This window comes from Sinohyriopsis cumingii, chromosome 17 (assembly GCF_028554795.1).
Source record: "Sinohyriopsis cumingii isolate HCF-2022 chromosome 17, ASM2855479v2, whole genome shotgun sequence".
NCBI lineage: Eukaryota > Metazoa > Mollusca > Bivalvia > Unionida > Unionidae > Sinohyriopsis > Sinohyriopsis cumingii.
In genome coordinates, this window is record NC_142977.1 from 94887493 (window position 1) to 94902303 (window position 14811).

The 14811-nt window shown below is 35.2% G+C and overlaps 1 protein-coding gene across 2 annotated transcripts in view; it reads right to left on the reverse strand.

The window, feature by feature from the left end:
- The window catches only part of LOC149779463 (integrin beta pat-3-like), an 84994-nt gene that overhangs the window by 24265 nt on the left and 45918 nt on the right, over nucleotides 1–14811 (reverse strand). For both annotated transcript variants that reach the window (XM_089940145.1, XM_089940146.1), the window contains exons 11-16: nucleotides 11105–11182; nucleotides 9673–9858; nucleotides 7901–7977; nucleotides 7319–7370; nucleotides 5623–5778; nucleotides 3809–3948 (exon numbers count right to left, since the gene is read on the reverse strand). In XM_089940145.1, the coding sequence (XP_089796271.1) occupies nucleotides 3809–3948; nucleotides 5623–5778; nucleotides 7319–7370; nucleotides 7901–7977; nucleotides 9673–9858; nucleotides 11105–11182 (689 nt within the window). The remainder of the gene's footprint in view (nucleotides 1–3808; nucleotides 3949–5622; nucleotides 5779–7318; nucleotides 7371–7900; nucleotides 7978–9672; nucleotides 9859–11104; nucleotides 11183–14811) is intronic.

Genomic DNA, 14811 nt, shown 5'->3' on the forward strand with positions numbered 1-14811 from the left:
TAAAATCAAAGAAAAGAAAACAAATTGAGTAAAATATCTTTCTTTGATAATACTTACCCAATCAACAATCTAAAAGACTTCTAGCTTGTTTTATGCAATCAAGTGCTAAATTAATTGTGTGCAACGTGAGATAGAAGTCAAATGACAATGGTATCCCCTTTGATACAGGGACTAAAGGGTGAAGGGAAAATATTTTTCATCCTGGATCCACTGGGTTATCCATTGGACCAATGTGGAACTAACCCAAAACCAGATGAATTTCTTACATATTTCAGCCCATGTGGTTAGGACAGCTGCCATTAGCATATCATTCAAAAGCACCTGTTCCCTAACTGACCTCATTCAAGCTGTATGATGTGTGATGGAAGACAGAGATGACAATCTTAAGCTTTTACTTCCATGACCTTTGATCCCAAAAAGCTCAAACAGGTGGGGCAAGTGCCAGCAGTGAAGCAGACTACCTTCCCAGAATGCTCAGTAGCTTTGTAATGATGCTGGTTAATCTACTTCCACTGGACTTCATTAAAATGTTCTCTACAATGTGTACATGCACTCACCAAGTGTTAGCCCTATCCCATTATTTCATACCAGACTTAAAAGTTGCTTTATATTATGTGATTGGAGTCTGGAAAAAGACTAACTCTTGGGTGAGAGGGTGTAACTTCCTTTGTCTCCTCCATGTTCCCCATATTTATTATGACAGTCTAACTTTATCTGCCTTTTAAATATTGAGTTACCCCTGGCACTAATGAAAAGGGACGCATGTGTGTGTGTGTGTGTGTGTGTATGTGTGATTTGGATGTTTAACATAGCTTTAACAATTTTTCAGTTATGATGTCTGCAGTGAGGCAGTTTAGAATGATGTCTAGCCCTGGGGCATCATGATACAGACATGTAGCATAAAGTGCCACCCAGTCACAGCCAAGGGATGTAACTCATACCTCTTCTCTAAGATGAATATTTTTTCATCAGCGATTGCTTTAATTCATAGACAAATACCTGTCACATTGGCACAAAAGGTAACTTCCATTTCTGCTGCAATAACTACTTTTTCATATGACCTAGTAAACAAACTGCTTCAATCCTCTCCAGGTGGTAAAAAAAAATGCCTTGCTCAAAGTCTTGAGTTTGACTGACAGTGTGACTAGAGTATGGTATGTACAGGATATGAAACACTTAAACAACAATTCACATGATATGCCTTTATCTAAACAATGCTTTGCTCATCAAATAAGTGTTTAATTTGCATGCTTGAAGTGGTGACTGATAATATGCTGTAGTGACTGCTTAAAACAAGGTAAAACCACTGTTTGGTTAGGAAACACTTTGCCACTGAGCAAAGAAAGCAGGTTACAGTTAACTACTGGGAAATTACATAGGAAATTTGCAAGAGGGGAGAAATTAGAATGGCAATTGTGACCAGGTGACAACTGAATATAGGGTAAGTTTTACTATATATACATAAACTATGTAAATATATTCACATAAATTCCCTTGTCCTTTCCCCCGTTGGACACAACCTGTTGATACTGATGTGGTAGTTTTGATAAATTTTTTTGCATCTCTGGTAAAGAAGTCTATTGCTTTTGTTTTTAATTTTGTGGGCTCAGTTTTCAATTGTTTTCTTTTCATTCTCAAGAAGAGTTATTGTTTCCCAATTCTCTCAGCAGGAATAAAAAGGTGCAGCATGGAATTGGTGTCATTTTCTACAGGAAGGCTGCCAGATATAGAATCTAGGTCAAAACCAGTCCTTCTCTTCCCACATCATCATCACTTGTTTTGGGACACTAAGCCCATGATAAGCAGTGGGGGGTTTTGAGCAGTGCTGTACTATCAGGGGTTCTTGAACTTTTTGGTCCCTCTTGGGGAGTGAAGGCTGTTTTCCAGACTGATGGGCTGGCACAAAGTTTGTGTTGGCAGCCTGTTTTCTTAGCTCCATCTGCCCATGGAACAGATGGTTGGAGGATAGAGGCTGAAATCTGAGGATGTCTTTGTGATGGACTTTCGGCAGTGTGGATGTTGATAGGAATATATCTTTCCTAAAGTTGGAGATTAATGGAAGCAACAATTATAGAGTATGTGTGGAGCTGCCTATCTGAGTACACTAGACATAAACAAGACTCCCAAGCATGCCTGTCAGTATAGTTCTTGAAAGTGGGGTCTAGGCATTGCTGCAATACAGATATGAAAACCAGGCTGAGCATGGAGTCAAAGCTGCAAACTAGTTGTTGACGGAAAAGATTTCAAATCCATGTACACAGAATATGTTAATATTCCCAGGCAAGTGATGTCTCTATTAAAAGCTGGACTAGAGTATAAAAGACGGGCACGTGTCTTCTAAAAAGCCAAGCTGAAGCTTGATAGGAACTGTTGTTGCAAACAGAAAGGCATGCTGATGCTTGGAATTTGGAGCAGCTTTCTGAAGTCAATAACTTAGACTGTGGTATCTACTTAAAAGAAGTCTACTTTTCCTTGTTAAGGGATCAATGGAAAGTCTGCAACAGACCAATGATGGAGCAGAAGTGTATGTGTATGTTTTTTTACTTTCTAAGTAGCTTTAACAATTCAAGTCATATTGCTAAGATGTCTGCTGTGTGGCAGTTTAGACTGATGATTAGCACTGGGGCATCATGCCAAAGACATGTGGCATCATGTCCACCCAGTCACATTACCCTGGCACCAGTCTGTCCAGTCCTAGCACTAATCTTTAAAAGCTGAGTGCCAAGTGAGGCAGCTGCATATACCATTTTTATAAATCTTTGGTACGACTTAGAGATAGGACCTGCGACATCCTGTGCCCAAGGCAGAAGCTTTTAAAAAGGTCAAGTACTGAGATGAAATGAAAGTACTGTCAACCATAGTACAGGCAATTAAGATGACATCAAATGAAATTAAACAACTGAAGAGCAAAATACGATCCATGATGATGAAAGAATGAAACAGAGTAAAAACAATAAGTATTATTCCCTGAAGTGATAATACCTTAAAGATCATTCAAACTGGCTAAAAGTAACAAAGTGGATGATATTTGTGAAGCTTCTTGTAAAATGTATAAACAGGATGGAATTTGTTAGGCTACTTGCAGAGAATGCTGACCAAGCAAAAGTTGTAACTGACGACTGATAAGATTAATTCTATATCCAAAGGGAAAACACTCTCGTCTGTCTTGGCAAGCAGATGACATTTTAGCACTTTTGTTGCTCAAGCAAACCAAATGATGTAGTAAATATCTTTTTTAACTTGGGAAGGGGCTGGATTTACAAGCTATTGGATGGACCTGTAACGTATTATGATCAGGTAAAATATCTGAAGATGAAATATCGGTTCTTATATACGTACTCATTTAAAATGTAAGTTAGGACATGATCTGAATATTTTACATCTACAATAATACCTTGACTGTGTGTTATGTCATAATATAATTTGTAATTTTGACAGGTGTTTATGATGGAACACTATGAAACAGATTTAGAAGTAAAAGATAGCACAGCAGTCATTTGATAAAAATGGATTATTATATTTCCTCCAAGAATACTGCCTTTATAGAAATGAAAAATGTGACCCACTACTTCAAGCTACAATGTTTAACGTATAAAAGCATCTAGGGTTTAACATATCATGAAAATTATATTCTGCATTTTAATAATTATCTTATTATTTTTACATAAAATTACTAATCATTTCATCATTATGCAATTGTATTTAACCTGATATTTTGAAGTAAGTGCAACAGTCCAATCATTTTTAAGCAATAACGAGATTTGTCCTAAAGAAAATAGCTCATACTAAACAAAACAGAATATCTTACTTTATGCATTTCTTGAGAGATTCTTCACTAGTGGTTTCCGACCCATCACACTCACATTTCTTCCCGTACCTTCCATCATCACAAGTACACTGACCACATTCAAATGTTCCATTTCCATTACACAATGGGCTCTTTTCAATCTTTTCAAATAAACAAGAAAAACAATTACATCCTCTAAATCAAAATATTTGACAATAATTAAAATTGAGCAAATTCAATTAATTCGGCAAACTTATGATATGCATCGCCTGCTATAGGCTCAACGCAAATGTGTCTATTATTGTTATTTTGCTAATTATGTGAAATTATGTAAATTTCATTGTCTTGCTGAATATGTACAAACTTTCAGTTCTGTGGATTACAGTATTCGGTACATATATTTAACTTAAAAGCCCTTCATGCCAAAACGTTTTCTGTCAAATTTGTTCAAATGCTGTTAAGTGATTTTTGAGATGTCATCCAAGGGATTTTCTAGTTTAGATTTTCTATTTTTAGTAATGGCAATCATATTTAATAGCCAGTTAACAACATTTGTATAAATCCGAGAGCATTTAATGCCAGAATGCTTTTGGTCAAATTAGGTCAAATTCTTCTGAGCATTTTCTGAGAATTCCTTTAAAGATTTTTCTATTTTTAGTCAAGTTGCCATACTTGATGGTGGATTGGAATCATCTGTAGAAATTCAAAAGGCCTTTATGCTTGATGTCTTCTGTAAAATAAATTGTTTTTGCAAAGAAGTAGTTTAAAAGTTTTATATTGTTAGCAATGGCAAACATATCTATTTTAGATTGACATCATTTGTAGAAAAATGAAAGCCCTGTATGCCTGGATGTTGTCAAACTTAGCCAAATTTTGCTGAGCAAAGGCCTGCATAATCAATTTGGTATATTTTTATTTTTTGGTAATTAAGGCCATATATGAAGGTTGGTTGGCATCAACTGTAAAAGCCTATATCTGCAAGGATACATATCAAATGTAGTCAAATTCTGCCATGTCATTTTTGAGAAAATCTTGTTTAATGTTTTTTTTTATTTGTAGTAATGGCAGATCAACTTCAGTCCAAAAATGAAAAGGAAAGACCTTCATGCCTGGATGCTTCTGTTAAATTAGGTCAAATTTTGTTAGGCAGTTCTGAGAAGAGGGTTTTAGATTTATCTATTTTCACTACTGGTTGCCATATTTCATGGCAGATTGGCATCATCTGCATAAACTTGTATGTGTGTGTTTAGGACTTTTAATGTAGCTTTATCAATTTTTCTGTCATATCACTAAGATGCCTGCTGTGTGGCAGTTTAGAGTTATGTCTAACACTGGGACATCATGCCACAGACATGTAGCATCATGTCCCACCCAGTCAAATTATCCTGACACCAGGATGACCAGTCCTAACACTAACCTCTTAATGCTGAGCACCTAGTGAGGCAGCTGTTAGTACCAATTTTTTATAAGTCTTTGGTATTAGTCTGTCAGGATTCGAACCTGCAACCTCCTGCATCTCAGGTAGATGCTCTAACCACTAAGCTACCGAAGTGGTCCTGTATAAACTTGAAAGCAATCTATGCCAGGATGCTTTCAGCTATAAAAAAATTTGACAATATCCAATACAGTGCAATACAGTTTTGAAGAGCTTGTATTTAATGAAGGTCAACTTTATGTCAAATTATTAGTAAAAAAAAATTATACAATCAATGATTCTCTTTCCTATTTTGCAAATTTTTTTTTTCCTATTCCTCCCATGGACTTTACCAGAAACATGTTCAAGAATGCTGTAGCCAGCTGGCTGGTCAAATAAACTGGCTGTGAAGGTTACTTACGTCAACCTCTGGTTTCTCACATTCACATTCACAGTTGATCTCCAATGTTATGTCCAGTTTCTCTCCAAGACCGACAGGATATATTGAGAAGGCCCTGATCTTCTTGCTAGCCTCCGGAGCACACTGGGTAACTGACACAGTCACATCAAAGGTCACCTACAAAATATAAACAACTTAGACACATGCACTCTGTATGGCTTTATCTCACGTAATTATGGATCACCTTACATTTTTCTACTATGCCTAACACCTGTCTACAAAGCAATCCTTATTTACAGTTTCAGAAAGACTAGATGCTGAAAAGATGGAACAGGGTGGCAATAATAAGTGTGATGTAATTATGATGACAAAGCAAAGGACTAGAGAAACAGTGAGTAATTGCTCACATAAATGTACCCTTGACCTTTCTACATCCTGCTTTTACCCCAAGATGGTGATGAATCTATAGCAAAAAAGGTGCATAACTCTTGTGAAAATAGTGCAAGTGAAATGTTTATCAAAATGCACATTTTCTGATGATGACCATGACATGTACTGAAGTTTCAAAAAGCAATCCACCAAAAACTGCAGTTACAAAATACTGTTATACACTGCGATAACTCTTACAACAAGAGTCCATGAAAGCATTGATGCTATACTGGCTGAAAATAATTTCCTGGAATTCATGATAAGACCAATCTTCCCTTTAACTGCTGAGGGTTTAAACCATCTCTGATTTTCTTTATTTTCAATAACTAGATTTTCATACTAGCTGCAGAAGTGGACATATTGGACATCACATTAGCAACATTTTCATTTAGGACCAACAAGACATCATAAGCAGTCGTCTGGTGGAAACCTGAAGTTAATATGACTTTCCATTTTGGAGGAGTACCACTAACAAGATTTTCAAGATGGGTGCCATGGAGGCCATACTGGATTGCAGATTTGCAACATTTCCATGTATTACCTACTAGACATCGTATCTTTTTAGTTAAGCACAATGTTAATATGACAAGCCATCCAGGAGAAGTAGTTATTTCAAGATGGTCACTGAGGCAGCCATACTAAAAGTTGGATCTGCACCATTTTCATTTAAGACCAAATAGACATCATAAGAAGTCTCTCGGTGGAAACCCAATGCTGATATAAACATCCATTTATGAGAAGTAGTGATAACAAAATGTCAAGATGAAAACTGGATTTCAAAAGATGATTTTGATTATGTTAATCATCATCATCACCATTGTCATCACAATCATTATCTTGTTTATTATCAATTTAACATCTGCAACACTTTTAGAGCTTATTATAACAAACTGATTTAATGTCAACTGACCCACTATGGTGTAAAATCATTCTTTTTCTATTCTGTTGCAATCAGTGTTTCAAGTCTCTTGAATCATATGAAATAAGTCCCTGGTGAAAGGTTCAAGTTGGTCATAACAAGTCAGCATAATGGTAGCAACTTATTTCATAATATAAAGAGTCCCTTGAAGGGACTGGTGCTCAAATGAGATAAAGAATTCCCAGTTCTCTTTTTGCCAAGTGTTTAAACCATCTCAGATATTTCTGAACTATAACTATGGCCATAATGGATGTCAGATTGATATTATTTTATTTCAGGTCAACTATAAGAGGTCTTCTGGTGAGAACTTACAATAGCAAGAAAGCCAAAGAGGCTTACATTGTTACAGAAGAACACACATTTACTTACACTGTCACCAATGGCCAGGCCCTCACAGGAGTTTGTATCCGTAAGTGTGGGACTGAAAAGAAACAATAACCAATAAACAATTCAGCAAGACACAAAATATGCATCAGTTTTCTACAGATTCAAAGCAAGCAGCTAATTTAATCAACAAAAATAGAAATGTTGAAAACTGATAACAAACCTTTAATAGCACATTAATTGTTCATAAGTCGATAGTTAAAATTACACATGATAAAAATTTTAATTAATTCCATGGATCATTTTGACAAAATTCAAAGCATCTGCATTGTCCAGAGGGATACAACTGAAATTATTACATACTGGTACTTTAAATCCTGGACACTTTCAAAGACTGAATACGAAGGTAAATATACAGCATATACTATATACATGCTAAACTTGGATAAATGTGATTCTGCTGTTTTCTGAGAAGACTGTTTTTGCCAGGAAGGACAAGTTTGTTCTTGGAAACTGAACGGTTCCTCTGAAATCTAAAATATTACATTATAACCATAAGGTTTTTAAGTAAAGCTATAGTATTACAGTACATCTATCTGGTTATCAACACTATTAAATGAATCTCACCCTTTGCAGCTGCTCTTAAAACTGACTGTAATGTTCTCTGCATACTGCGTGTTAAGTTCCACCTTGGATGTAATTTTCTGGAGGAAGAATAAAAACAGTAACAGATACTCAATATTTCCTAAACTGAAGATGACTTTAACATGTTTATTTCTCTAAACAACATCCATAATCTCCATAATGTATATACTAACCTGCAAGTCAAGTCTAACTGCAAACTGCACAGACCCAGACTGACATTATATAATACACCGGCAGATCTTGGTTTATGCAGTCACAAGTAACCAGTATAAAAAGCAACACACAGACCCTGATATACTGGTACATTATGCAACAGCAGATCAAGGTCTGTCCTGTTTGTAGTTGGACTTGTCTTATAAATGAATATACATGTTGACTTTAGGGATGAAAATTCTGAAATCGATAAGTTTATGTAAGCATTCAAGAAGACGCTTTAAAAAGTAATAAATGGTGTATGGGCAAAATGATCTCTGCCTGCTGAAAGATTACTTATATAGATGCAATCCACCTGCATGTACCTGATAAAGTCGGCTCCACTCAATATTGTTGAATAAACAAGACTGACAGATTAAGAAATTTTACCTAACAACATTGTTCACTGTTTGTCAATTCTGTTTTATTTACCTGTTACTAATTTGGCTTAATTATGTGACAGGTAAGATAACAATGCCATGTTTACTTATTGCTAATCTGTCTTAATTATGTCAGAGGTGAAATATGTCTTAATTATGTCATAGGTAAGGTAACAGTGCCTTGTTTACATGTTGCTAATCTGTCTTTATTATGTCAGAGGTAAAGTAACACTGGTATGTTTACCTATTGCTAATCAATCTTAATAATGTCAGAGGTAAGGTAACACTGCTATGTTTACCTATTGCTAATCTGTCTTAATTACATCAGAGGTAAGGTAACACTGCTATGTTTACCTATTGCTAATCTGTCTTAATTATGTCAGAGGTAAGGTAACACTCCTTGACTACTGCATCTGGTGCATATGTCTCTTATTCATTTGAAGCAACTCACCCAACATCAGAGTGTCGGGACAAAGTCAATCACCATCAGAAGGTAACATGCCCAAAATTTCATCAATGTTTAAATGAAATATATAATGTATACATTATTATTATTATTATTATTATTATTGATGTTGTTGCAAATACAAATAATTCCTAAATATAAGTGTAAATGTCTTATACACATATAAATCATTATAATTAATATTATTTATTTCAAAATCTGATTGAATTTCTTAATTTTAAAATTACGATTTAATAATATCAGCCATTGTTTCACAACATTATTTCTATAAAAAAATTATATTCCTTCATCTGTTAAAAACAATATTATCATCTGAATATTTAATTATTATTTATTCCACATGCATATGTATATGTTTCTTTCTGTATTCTATGTAATAATAATAATAATAATGTCTTAAGTACATGCTATTTTAAATGTATTCAAAGCACTGACATTTTAAATGATACATAATTATGAATTTAAAAAAAAATAATATATTTTAAAGCCACTTTATTCGGACTGCATTATTTTGGAATGATAAAAGTCTATATTCTACTTACATTACATTTTAATGATTCAGAGACTATAGTGTAAATATCTTACAAATATTGTGATTATAAACAAACAGACTGTAGTGCAAACAAAGATGCAGAACCACTGCTTTCATGATGTTCCTGTTCATAAATGAACCTCTCAAGTTTCTGTAAGTGATGCAATATCATTTTCTTCATTACCTCATAGTTTCTCCGGATGACTTCCACAATGTTACTGGAATCGTTAGCTAGCAACTCAGCCTCAGAGCCCTCAATGTACTGACTGAGCTTGCGGTAGACTGGTACTTGGTCATCCGTCACCGCAAAAATAACATTAATATTCTTTTCTCTCACTTTCATAGCAATCTGACTGATGGATGGATAATCCTTTTGAGAAAAAAAATGAAATGTTACAACTCTATTCATAATTCACTAGCATAATTTATATGAATATTCAGCATTCCCATAAAATATTTTATTAAATTACGTAAACTTATTCCCAAAGAAATACACCATTACCTTTATAATTTAACTTGCTTCAAAAACATAAAGGTGACTACAACTATTGGTGATAGTACATCATAAAGGGCTTAAATCGCTACTATTTGCTCTAGAGCAGTTTGTGATGGGAAAACAATGTTAGGATAATGAGCAATCAGTGGGTATAAATCATCAATATCATCATGTAGAAAGCTGGAAATCCAATTTATTCAAGTCTCATAAACATAAAGCTGCATACCAAATTTTGGTTGATTTGTGTGTGTGTAATTTATATTTTTAATTTAGCTTTAACAATTTTTCAGTCATATCACTACGATGTCTGCAATGTGGCAGTTTATAGTGATGTCTAGCCCTGGGGCATCATGCTACAGACATGTAGCATGATATCCCACCCAGTCACATTATCCTGACACCTGGCCAACCAGTCCTAACACTGATTTCTTAATGCTAAGCACCAAGCAAGGCAGCTGCAAGTACCATTTTTGTAAGTCTTTGGTATCACTCTGCCAGGGTTTGAATCCATGACCTCATGCATCTGAAGTGGACACTCTAACCACTAGGCTGCCGAAGCAGTCATATTAAGATGTATTAGTGAAATATTATGAAGAACAAAAAAATTTTTACTCCTGTTGCAACATTTGTAAATTGTTAATTGTGTACTATTGTGTGAAAAGATTTTGGTATTGGTCATTTTATAAATTTATTAAAAACTACAAATGTATTGGCCTCACTGATTTGGTTTTTGTGCCAAAATGTTAAAAATTTGCAATATTTTCATCAGAGGCAAATTTACACTAGATTGAGGTGGGACCTTATGAAAAAGTTGTTTGTTGTCATCCTGGATAAACTTTGTCACTGGAACTTTTCGAATGGTTACAAAAAAAAAAGTTATCACTAAAAACCATCCACAAAAATGTAGTGGGTTGGTGGTTCTTTCCAGGGGTTTTCCTGGGTTCCTCCTCCACCATTAATACTGGCCGCCATGTATAGCCTATCGTGTGCTGAAAAATGGCGTTAAACCCTACAAGAACAACAACAACAAAAATGTATTTAGAGTTACAATGATAACATTACACAGTTCTTTCACTGATCATACAAATATTGCATAGGGTATACAATAGTACAGTAGTACCTGGTTTTCAGCCTCTGTGTATTTGCCTGCGGGACTAAGATGGCAATATCCATCATTCGGCTTTACAATCCCTCCAAGCTGTAATAAAGTACAAAAACTTTGTGGATTAGTCAATGAGCAGTCACACTGCTTCACAAATAATGAAAATCTTATTTGGGCCATCATTCCAGAGGCCTTTCTTGGAAGTGTAAATTAGATAAATATTTACCATATGTAACTGTTTATAAGTCGAGTCCAACTGCCCACTGCACAGATCCAGATCTGCCATTGTATAATACTCTGACAGATCCGGGTCCATGCAGTTTGTTAGGAGTAATCAGTAAAACAAACAAGATTCACCCTGATCTGTTGGTGCATTATGCAATGGCAGATCAGGTCAATGTTGTATGCAGTTGGATTTGACTTATGATTATATACAGTAGTCCCTTACTACACAAGACCTGAGTATAACATAGCCCTTACTACACAACACCTGAGTATAACATAGCCCTTACAACACAATACCTGAGTAAAACATAGCCCTTACTACACAACACCTGAGTATAACATAGCCCTTACAACACAATACCTGAGTAAAACATAGCCCTTATTACACAACACCTGAGTATAACATAGCCCTTATTACACAACACCTGAGTATAACATAGCCCTTACAACACAATACCTGAGTAAAACATAGCCCTTACTACACAACACCTGAGTATAACATAGCCCTTACTATAACAAAACAATGTCAACTGATGCCCTAATACTGAGCAAATTTTGTGACAAAAAATTATTGCCTATTTTATTTTTCACTAAATTTCAGTTCTTACAGTGCGATTTAACAAAATATTTTTTATCATGACGTAGTGTAAAACAATTTGCACAATATTAATTATAATGTAGACTAATATAAGATGGTGTCGTATTTTAAATGGTGCATATCATCTCTCCTCCAAGGAAACACCATGTCATGAACTACTAGATTTCAGTCAACAAGAAATTTCTTCAAAGCAATGGGAGAACTAAAAGAATCCATCAATGAGGCTAATACTCTGCTGAGATACAAGAATTTTCTGAAATTGAAGATAAGAAAATATCTTCCTTTAAACTACTGAGTGTTGAAATCATTTCTGATATTCTTCAGTGATAACATTTTCAAATTAGCTGCTGTGCTGGACATATTGGATATCAAATTGGCCCCCTTTTCATTTAGGGCCAATTAGACATCATCAGGTGAAAACCATATATCAATACTGACATAAATTCAGGATGAGTAGTGACAATGTTGTGAAAGTCATATTGGAAGTATGAACAGCACCATTTTCATTTACTACTAACTAGGTATCAGAAGAAGTCTACTGGTTAAAATGCCATGCTGATATAGCCATCTATTTGGGAGGTGTAGAGATACAAAATACTTTCATGCTGACAATACCCATCATTGGGCTTTACTAATACCACTGTGTCACTCCATCATCCTAATACCACTGAGTTGGTCCATCATCCTAATACCACTGAGTTGGTCCATCATCCTAATACCACTGTGCTGGTCCATCATCCTAATACCACTGTTTCTTCATCATCCTAATCCCATTGTGTTCCTCTATCATCTTAATACCACTGTTACTCAATCATCATAATACCACTGTATTCTCAATCATCATAATACCACTGTGTTGCTCCATCATCCTAGTACCACTGTGTTACTCCATCAACATTACTGTGTTACTCCATCATCCTAATACCACTGTGTCACTTCATCATCCTAAAACCACTGTGTTGCTCCATCATCCTAATATTACTGTGTTGTTTCATCATCCGAATACCACTGTTTTCCCCATCATCCTAATACCCATGTTGTTTCATCATCATAATACCACTGTATTCTCAATCATCATAATACCATTGTGTTACTCCATCAATATTACTGTGTTACTCCATAATGCTAATACCACTGTGTCACTCCATCATCCTAATACCACTGTGTTGCTCTATCATCCTAATATTACTGTGTTGTTTCTTCATCCAAATACCACTGTTTTCCCCATCATCCTAATACCCCCGTGTTGTTTCATCATCATAATACCAGTGTGTTCCCTAACATCCTAATACCACTGTGTTGTTTCATCATCATAAAACCAGTGTGTTTTCCATCATCTTAATACCACTGTGTTCCCTAACATCCTAATACCACTGTGTTGTTTCATCATCCTAATACCACTGTGTTGCTCCATCATCCTGATACCACTGTGTTCGCCATCATCTTAATACCACTGTGTTGCTCTAGCATCCTAATACCAGTGTTGCTTCATCATCATAATACCAATGTGTTGCTCTATCATCCTAATACCAGTGTTCCCCATCATCCTAATACCACTGTGTTGCTCCATCATCCTAATACCAGTGTTCCCCATCATCCTAATATCATTGTGTTGCTATATCATCTTAATTTCACTGTGTTGCTTCATCATCCTAATACCACTGTTGCTCTATCATCTTAATACCACCATGTTGCCCCATCATCATAATACCACTGTATTCTGAATCATCATAATACCACTGTGTTGCTCCATCATCCTAGTACCACTGTGTTATTCCATCAATATTACTGTATTACTCCATCATCCTAATACCACTGTGTTGCTCCATCATTGTAATACCACTGTGTTCCCCATCTTCCTAATAGCATTGTGTTGTTGTGGTTCCCATCATCCTAATACTACTGTGTTGTCTATTGTCTTAATACCACCATGTTGCTCCATCATCCTAATACCACTGTATTGCTCAATCATCATAATAGCATTGTTGCTCCATCATCCTAATACCAGTGTTGCTTCATCATCCTAGTACCACTGTGTTGCTCATTCATCTTAATACCACTATGTTACTCCATCATCCTAATAGCACCATGTTGCTCCATCATCCTAATACCAGTGTTGCTCCATCATCTTGATACCAATGTGTTAATCCATCAATATTATTGTGTCACTCCATCATCCTAATAGTACCATGTTGCTCCATCATCCTAATACCACTATGTTGTTCTATCATCCTAATATCACTGTATTGCCCATCATAATACCACTGTGTTCCCCATCATCCTAATACCATTGTGTTGCTCCATCATTCTATTACCAGTGTGTTGCTGCATCAATACTACTGTGTTCCTCATCATCCTGTGTTGGTCACAATACCCAACTTTATTATCCAGAGTTTTCCTGATATGATGATTTATGAATCTTACTCACAGGAAAACTTTCCATGAAGAGTCATACCTCATTTAGTAGGTCCTAGTTATAAGCAGATGTCTGTGCCCTGATTTCATTTTCAACATAACTGATAATTATTCATAATTATTTTAAATAATAATAATATAAGTTTTATCACAATGATTCCATAATATTCCTGTAATGTTTACATGAAAATATTAGATATTTAAAAATTAGTAATATCTATTATTTTTTATCTAACTATTATTCACATCTGTGTGATCCCCCTCAGAAAGGTCACCCATATTATAAACCCACTTTCTATATTCACTACAGAAATCAAATGAGTTTTTTTTTTATACGGGAAACTGCTTTATGACCACTTCCTGTATTATCAAATACCTGTTGCTTACATTTTTTAAATAGTCACATTGAAATATTCTTTTAAAAGAATCTCTTCAAAATTTGAACTTTTTAAACTGTAATTAGCATAAACTTCAGGGCTGGAAAAAT